The following is a 9,593-nucleotide window of genomic DNA, read 5'->3' as shown; positions in this document are numbered from 1 at the left end:
GGGAGGGGGTAAGAGTAGGATTCGTGTCCCAGGTTAGGTTTATGGTCCCAGGGATGACGGCTGACTCGGCGGCGTCGGAAGGGAGCGAAGTGGCGCGCAGGGAACAGGTGGGTCGGCCGGGCAACGGCCAAGGGCTTCTGCACGGCCGGACGACGAGTGGCTGGCTTGTTTGGCTTGGGCGGCCGCTCGCAGTGGCCGTCGGCACGCTCAGAATGCCCAGAGAAGCCAGTCTCGTGGCATTTCGCGCCGCCCGGGCACAGGAGCGCCCAGGGAAGCCTGTATCACGCCTCGGTGGAGTGCAGAAAGTGGGCCATAAAAAGTTGGTGTTCCCATCGGTGTATTATTTCCCGGGCGGGGCGGCGCGGCCCCCCGGGCGGGCCCGCGCGGCCTCCAGGGGCGTGAGAGCCGCGACCCGGGGGGCGGCGCTCCCAGGGGCAGCCAGCCACCCACCAGCCTACCCGCTGACACCACACACGCAGCTGCAATGCCCCGCCACCCAGCCAGCGCCTGCCCTGCGCTGCCCTACTTGATCCCTGCGTTATGGGCGCCCGCGCCGCGCTCACGCATTCTCAGGGGCGCGGGGGAGGAGGAGCACTGGTGGCGCGGTGGGCGGCTGCCGCTGGGGGAGCCTTCGAAGTGTGCCAGGGCGCGGCGAGGTGAGCAGCCGGGAACTGCGGCCCCGGGGCAGCCCTGTGGGATTGTGCAGGAGCCTGTAGTAGATTGCGCACATGTGTGGGTGCATGTGTGTATGTGTGTGTGTGTCTGTGTGTGTGTGTCTGTGTGTGTGTGTGTAAGTGTGCATGCGTGCGTGTCTGTGTGTGTGTGTGCGTATGTGTTTATGCGTGTTCGTACGTGCGCAAGCCTGTGTATGAATGTGCATGTATGTTTGTTCGTTTACAAGAAGGTGCATTGGATAGTCTGGGCATGTTCCTCCGAGTGATCTTTTTTTCCCCACTCGTTTCTTCTGAGGATGAAATTACTGTGGGTGAATCAGTGCAAGTACCGGTGCGTGTGTGGCGTGTGTGGTCGTAGAGGCAGAGTCGAGTGAGGATGAGTAAGGATGAGTGAGGATAGGAGTGAAGGACTGGGAGAATGAATGAGATCAGAGGAGGATTTGGGCCTGGTGAGTCTGTGAATGAGGGAATGAGTGTGCGGGTGAGTGAGTGGGAAGGGGTGTTGGGTGAGAGGGTGACTGGGGATTAGAGGAGGAGGAGGGGCGAGGGGGGGGAGAAGGAGGAGGGTGAGGAGGAGGAGGTTGGAGAAGAAGAAGAAAAAGAAGAAGAAGATGAAGAACAAGAAGAAGAAGAGAAAAAAAAGAAGAAGGAGGAGGGGGAGGAAGAGGAGAAGAAGTAGGAGATGGAGGAGGAGGAGGAGGAGGAAGAAGGAGAGGAGTAGAATGATGATGAGGAGGAGGAGGAGAAAGAGGAAGAAGATGAGGAGGGGGAGGAGTTGGAGGAGGAGGAGGAGAAGAAGTAGGATATGATGTAGGATAAGGAGGTGGAAGAGGAAAAGCAGGAGGAGGAGGAAGAGGTAGAGGAGGAGCTGGAGGAGGAGGAAGAGGTAGAGGAGGAGCTGGAGGAGGAGAACGAGAAGAAGAAGAAAGAGAGGAGGAGGAGGAGGAAAAAGAAGAATGAGAGCAGGATGAGGAGGAGGACAGAGAAAGAGGGAGAGCAAAAGGGAAAGAGAAACAGCCACGGAAATGAAACCTTGAAAGAAGGCCAATATTTTCCTCTTTAGAAGGATGGGGGGAGGAGAGGAGAGGAGAGGAGAGGAGAGGGAAGAGGGAAAGAGGGAGGGAGAGGAACTGTCCGAAAGAGTTGGGGAGGGGGAGGGGGAGGCGGAGGAGTGGGAGGGGGGGAGGCGGAGAACTGACCAGAGGGGTGGGGGGGAGAGAGGAGGGGGAGATCGGGGTATCGACAAAAAATGTGATGGCTTGAAGGCAATTTTTGTACCGTGTCAGGCAGGAGCCGGTTGGGTGTCCCTCTCCCTCCCCCTCCCCCTCCCCCTCCTCCCTGAACACCTTCCGCCGTACCTGGCGAGCCCCCCTGCCCCCCCTTCTCCCTCCCCTCCAGTGTCCCCCGCCGGCCCCTCCCTCGTGTGTCACTTCGCTCGCTCTCATTGGCCGCCGGGCTCAGGTGGGCGGGCCCGATGCAGGTGAGGAGTCCCAATCAGCGAGTCGGTGGTGGCGGTGGGTGTGTCGAGGAGCCCTGCTGGTGGAAGGGCGCAGGGTGGGCGTGGGTGGGGCCGAGGTGGATGGGCGGGCCGGCGGAGGAAGGGCGGGGTGGAGTGAGGTGGGGCAGGTGTTGCGGGTGTCGTCCCCCGGGGTGTGGAGGGCCCTGGGTGGCGGCGGCGCGGTGGGGGGCGGGACCTGAGCTGCCCGCACGCTGGCCGTCAGTCCCGCCGCAGCGGCCGCACACGCCGCACATCCACCTCATCCCTCCGCACCCGCAACCTACCGCAGCCGCACACAAGGTGCACCGCACGCCCCGTGTTTGCCCCTCCCTTCCTAACTGCCGTTCATCGCACCCAAACAGTGTCCATTGCAGCGACTCTTGCCCCATGTGTGTCTTTGTCTTGACTAAGGAGTGAGATTTTGTGTGAAACTAAAATCAGGTCTTTGGATTTACAGGTTTGCTCAGAGTGCCTGAAACGTACACCCCAAAAAGTGCTAGAGACACCTGCAGTGCAAAGTCTCGGACGTCTGTCGTGAACAGGACAAGGACCTTGAAACTCTCGCCCGCAACAGGTGTCACTCGCAACGACAGAGATTTAGGTCCTTGGAGTTCCGACCATTATGTTCCACTGCCAAGCGAAAAGCCTTGCGAGATTCCCCCAGAACTGAACTGTCTCAAGAAAGAAGTGTAATCCCATTCACGCTGGGACAATCCCTAATCTCTGGTCTGCTAAGTCCATCCTCAAAAGAGTAAAGACGATAACTTAATCACAAAAAAGATAAATTGAAAAGAAAACTCTATACGGTGAGGGGAAAAGATATATCACCTGTTGACCGGCGCCAAACCAAAGGCTCAGCCACGCCACGACTCGAGAGCGACCCTTCGTAGTGCCACTCCAGCAAGATCAGTCTCTCGCCGCCCACCACCACGACCTCGCACGACGAAGGCGACGAAGCAGCCTCTCCAGACTCTACCATGACGCCAGACTGCCCCATGTCCCCGGGGGAGCAGGACGCGCCCGACCTTATCTGCAAGTAAGTCCCTCGTGTGACCCTCGTCCGCCCTGCCTGAGGGGAACCGAATCGGCTATCCAAAGGGAGTTAGGGCTTTTATCTGTAATTTAGGGTACTCATGTGAAACGCCAAGATGAGGAATAGTTCCCGGGACGGTAATTACAGCCACTTATTCAGAAAGGAAGAACGGGGTACCTGACAAGAGTCGGGTATGAGGGGGAAGGGCAGAGGAAGGGTAGGGTGCTACCTGGAAGCAGAGACAGAACCCCTTTGCCTCGAAGTAGAATAACTTTTCTCATAAGGACTTCACTTCTCGCTATGTCCAGGTCGTATTCGGGATAATTAGGTTCCAGATTATCCCAAGAATAGACGAAACTCGGCCTTGATTGGTCTCGAGGTAAGAATCTAGCTGATTACAATGACAGACCGATGGATGGAGTGACGCATTCCTGGGTCCTGCCTACCTGAGTGCGAAGGGATGTCTTGGAATGCAGTATAAATGAAGATCCTTCTGGTGAATGAGGTAGTAGTAACGACCGGATTATGCACTGCGGGACAGCTATGTCTGGTATGAATGGCGTAAACATGGCCGGTGTGTCAGGAGGAGAGTTTTGTGTTTGAAAGGGAAATGGACAGTTAGGGTCATCAAACATACTAGGTGGCGCTTTGAACGTGTCCATGATACTTGTTGGATGAAAGAAAATGTTACAATTGTTCAAGGAGGGAAAGTATTTAGTCTTATTATGATAATGATCGTAAAGGCAAAAATAGACTACAGACAAGCAATTTGAAGCAACATTAGTAATGGTAAAAGTGAGAGTGCTAGCAGCAGCAGCAGTAGTAGTAGTAGTAGTAGTAGTAGTAGTAGTAGTAGTAGAAGCATTAATAGAAGTCGCAGTATGAGTAGTAGAAGTGGTACTAGAAGGTAGTCATAGTTGAAGAAAAAGAAATAGCAGTTCTAACAGAGAGAGCATCAGTCCCGATAGGAGTAATCGTAGCAATGCAGAAGCTGTTGTTGCCATAGCAGTATCGTAGTAACCAACGCTGCGAGAGAGTAGTAACAAGGAGGAACATGGAATGCTAACAGCAGTCCAATAGTTATAATGATAATGATAAGGATGGCTCATATGAAGAAAAAAACTACAATATTCACTTTTCAAAAGTGAAGAGAAAAAATGTTGCAAAAATGATATATAAAATCATTGTAAGATCTACAGTGGTACAGTTATGATGAAGTTGAAAATACACTCAATAATTATGATAATATCAAGTGCAATTTTTCACTATTCACCAAAAGAGTTATAAACAACAAAAAACATAAGAACAAAAACAACAATAATGATAATTATGATAATGACAACAAGGACAATAGTAATAATCCCAAGGCTAACAATAATAACTATAATTCTCTTCATAATAGTATTAATTAACACTATAAGGTGTATGATGATAATGATAATAATGATAAATGATAACAATAATAACAGTAGTAATAATGATAATAGCACTGGTACGAATAAGAATTGCAATAATAATAACGATAAAAGTGATATAACAATGCATACAAATGCCCAAAATAATGATGATATTAATGATAACAATATTAATGATATGATAATCCTGATCTATGATGATGAAAAGAATCCTCATCATACTGATAGGAATGATAACTAATGATTATCATTTATTGCAATTCTTATCTTTATTGTTGTCATACTGCTATTGCTTATATCATTTCCATCATCATTGTTATCATTATTTTTTTTATTGGTATTATCATATTCAATATTGGTGACACTATCTTCATTGCTAATGCTATCATTATTTTTTTTTCATTATCATTTTTATTATCATTATCATTACCATTATTATTGTTGTTGTTATTATTATCATTATTATCGTTATTATTGTTGTTGTTATTATTATCACTATTATCATTATTATTGCTATTATTATTTTCATCATTATTATCATTATTATTATCATTATTATCATTATCAACATTATCAATATAATTAGCATTAGTATCATTGTTATTATTGGTATTATCTTCACCATTTTAATCCTCATTATCATCACTATAATCACCCTCATTATTGTTATTATTATCATTATTATTATTGCAATTTGATATCATCATCATTGTCATTATTATTATTATCTTAAATATCATTATTGTTGTTTTTATTGTTATTATTGTTATTATTATTATTATTATTATCATTATTATTATTATTATTATTATTATTATATTATTATTATATTATTATTATATTATTATTATCATCGTCATCATAATCATCGTTATTATTATTATCATCATTATCATCATTATCATAATTATCATTACTATTACTGTCATCATTATCATCATAATTACCACAGTCGATCTTAACACAATCATTGATATTATCATTATCATAATCATTGGTGACGTAATTATCATTATTATTAGCATAACATAACAGTTTCCAGGGTTATAAATGCTAGTCACTGTTATCATTATTTTCATTAATGATTTTATTGATATTTTTGTTTCTCTCACTATCATTATGCTCATTATCAAAGCCATTGCTTTGTTGTTATTATTATTAATGTTATAATTATTGTTATTATCATTATGATTATGATCATTAATACTGATGTTGCTGTTATTGTTGTTGTTATCATTATCATTGTATTGCTATCATATTCATTGTAGTTATTATCATTATCATTATGATTATCATTATCATTATCATAATTCTTGTTGTTGCCATTGTAATTGTAATTAGCAAAGCCATGCCTACTATTGTTATCACAATTAGATAATTTTAAAAATACTTTAATATCAGTACTATTATACTGCTATTATACTACTATCATCACCATTACTAGTATGAGCAATATCATAGTGCTATCATCATCACATTAGCATTGTTATTAATAGTAGAAGTTATAGCAATATAAAGGGTAGTATCAGTTGTATTAGCAGTGATAACAATAGCACTGATAACAATAGCAATGATAACAAAAGCAGTGATAACAATAGCAATGATAACAAAAGCAGTGATAACAATAGCAATGATAACAATAGCAATGATAACAAAAGCAGTGATAACAATAGCAATGATAACAATAGCAATGATAACAATAGCAATGATAACAATAGCAATGATAACAATAGCAATGATAACAATAGCAATGATAACAATAGCAATGATAACAATAGCAATGATAACAAAAGCAGTACTAGTTCTACTGTTTAGAGCTATCATATCAAAATTATTGTATGAACAGCGTGATGACAAAGGTGCTGAGAGTGATCGTAATGCTGATGATTGGGATAGTGATGCGATATTATCATATCATCATCACAGTCACTATCACCACCATCCTCCTCCTCATCATCATCCTCATCATCATCATCCTCATCATCATCATCCTCATCAGCAGCAGCAACATCACTATTATCATAATCATCACCATCATCATAATCATCACTATCATTATTATCAGCATCATCACCATCATCACCATCATCACTATCATCATTGTAACTGTTGTTAATAATGATGTTCTTGTTTCTATCCCTTTTATCATTATCCTTATTACTAACTATCATCCTTTTATTAACATAATCATTAAATCATCATCGTTATTCTCATAATCATCAGCATCATCATCACCATTGATATAATTATCATAGGCTACATATAGCTATAATGATGTTAATAATATACAGTAATTCTAATGTATCATTACATTATGATTTTTTTTATCATAGCAATAAAAATGAAATCATAATTATAGTGATAGTAATAATGATAGTGAAAATTGTATTGTTGATGGTGCTCCTCCTATAGTAACCCTAATGATAAGGATAATAATAATGATAATGGTAATAATAAGAATAATGATCATTATAGTAGTAATAATGATGGTAGTGATGATAATGATGATAAGGATAATAATCGTAGTAATGTTGGTAAGGATAATGATAATGATGATGATCATCATAAATAGGATGATGACAGTGATAACAATAATAGATGATAATGATGATAACAATAATAGAATAATAATGATGATAATAATGATAACCATATGCGTGATATTAATGATAATGATGATAATAATGATAACCATATGCGTGATATTAATGATAATGATGATAATAATGTTAACGATGATAATAATAAAAGTAATGATAATGATAATAATGGTTATGATTAAACTAATGATAATAATAATAATAATAATGTTAAAGATGATGATAAAGCTATGATCAACAGCAGAACATAAGTAAGACTCGAAGGAATAGTGAACGTTACTATTTCTTATTTTATCGTTTTCTTCTTCTTCTTCTTCTTCTTTCTCTTCCTCTTCTTCACATAGTTCTTATTTTTCTTATTATTCCATGTCCTCTTTCTATTCCACTTCGTTACATTCTTCTTCTTAATTTTATTCTTATATTGTTTTTTTTTCTTCCTCTCTCTCTACCTCTCCCTATTTCACTTCATCTTCTTCATATTATTCTTTTTCTGTTTTTGCTTCATCTTCTTCTTCCTTTCATTCTTCCTCCTCCTCTTCCTCTTTCTATCCCTCTTCATTTTGATCTCCCTCTTCTTCTTCTTCCTCCTCCTCTTCTTCACATTCTTCTTCTCCCTTCTCTTCCTCTTCCTCCTTCTCTTCTTCTTCACATTCTTCTTCTCCTTCCTCTTCCTCTCCCTCCTCCTTCTCTTCTTCACATTCTTCCTCTTCTTCCTCTTCTTCTTCCTTCTCCTCATCTTCTTCCTCCTCCTCCTCCTCCTCTTCTTCACAATCTTCCTCCTCCTCCTCTTCTTCCTTCTCCTCCTCTTCTTCCTCCTCCTCCACTTCTTCACATTCTTCATCCTCCTCCTATTCTTCTTCCTTCTTCTCCTCCTCTTCTTCACATGCTTCTTCATCACACTAAATTTATATCACAATAAAGATTAATCTTATCATGACTATCATGAGAATTACAAGTGCGTCTCATGAATTCCTCATGATTTTTTTCTCTCCTGTTTTCCTTGAATCCAGAAGACCTTGGATGCTGTCCTGATATTTTGCATGACCGCATGAATCCATTACTCTCATGCACACTTGAATGATAATGATTGTGTTATGAATGAATGATTCATTTTTATTTCTTTCTTTCTTGTTTTTTTTAAGGGGGTGGGGGGAGGGGAGGGAGGGGGTAAGGTGATGTTTTGAAATGTGTTTATGTTGAAGATGTTGTTGTTGTTTGGTTTATATGTTTATATGTTCTTTCTTGGTACGTTGATGGGATATGTATATGTATATGTATATATATATATATATATATATATATATATATATATATATATATGTGTGTGTGTGTGTGTGTGTGTGTGTGTGTGTGTGTGTGTGTGTGTGTATGTGTATATATATATTTATTTATTTATCTTTTTATAATAATAATTAATATTCTTAGTCATTTGCTACAATAAGCACTTTAAAATATGATAAACTTTCGTATTTGGTTGTTTATCATGGTAAGCATATTCAGATATGATCAATATAATCCTATTTATACACCATTCATCCGATTCAAACAGCTATAGTATTCGATAACCTGATTCCATACATTCCACTGTGTTGTATATGTCATATTTTGATTGACTGAATCGTATGAGAATGTTTTTGATTATAATGATACCCTTATTCGGGATATAATTGAATGTCATTTCCACTGATATGATTAAATGATAAATCCGGAACGGAATTATAATCTTTATGTTACTTTATTCCCTGACTTGTATTACTTCCAGCCTTTAGATATGTGTTTAATTGATAGATAAATTGCTAAATGAACAGATAAACGGGTAAGTTAATAGATAAATAGATAAATGAATAGATACGTCAATAAAGGAATGGATTAACGAATGAATCAACAAACAAACAAATAAATAGATAGATACATGAATAAGACGAATCGTTTACTAACAACAGAATTTCTTGGACACTCGGATTCAGGGCCGAAAAATGTGGCGTTTGTAAGACCTAATTCGACTTCCACTAATCGTCACGGGACCTTTCCTGATAAAATGCGTATTATATCTTTATATGACTGAATCCTCTGCTGATTGAATCCTCAGCTGAATATATCCTCTGCTGATTGAATCCTCAGCTGAATATATCCTCTGCTGATTGAATCCTCAGCTGAATATATCCTCTGCTGATTGAATCCTCAGCTGAATATATCCTTTGCTGATTGAATCCTTTAATGACTGAATCCTTTGTTAATTGGATCTTTTACGAACTCAATCCTTTTCTGATTTGATCCTCCTTTACTGAGTGAATCCTTTGTAGTTGAATCCTCTGCTGATTAAATTCTCTGCTAATTAAAACCCTTATTGACTGAATCGTCTATTGATTAAAA

General features: G+C 40.6%; 1 protein-coding gene across 1 annotated transcript in view; it reads left to right on the top strand.

Moving 5' to 3' along the window:
• Positions 1–2,343: 2,343 nt before the first annotated feature.
• Positions 2,344–9,593, top strand: part of LOC122258027 (uncharacterized) — an 18,566-nt gene continuing 11,316 nt past the window's right edge. The window contains exons 1-2 of the mRNA XM_043023703.2: positions 2,344–2,472; positions 2,630–3,208. Coding sequence (XP_042879637.1) covers positions 3,150–3,208 — 59 coding nt within the window. The 5' untranslated portion in view covers positions 2,344–2,472; positions 2,630–3,149. The remainder of the gene's footprint in view (positions 2,473–2,629; positions 3,209–9,593) is intronic.

Source organism: Penaeus japonicus, unplaced genomic scaffold, assembly GCF_977035675.1.
Source record: "Penaeus japonicus unplaced genomic scaffold, GWHDUDI00000001_assembly GWHDUDI00000005, whole genome shotgun sequence".
Taxonomy (NCBI): Eukaryota; Metazoa; Arthropoda; class Malacostraca; order Decapoda; family Penaeidae; genus Penaeus; species Penaeus japonicus.
This window is presented reverse-complemented; position numbering and strand designations above follow the sequence as displayed.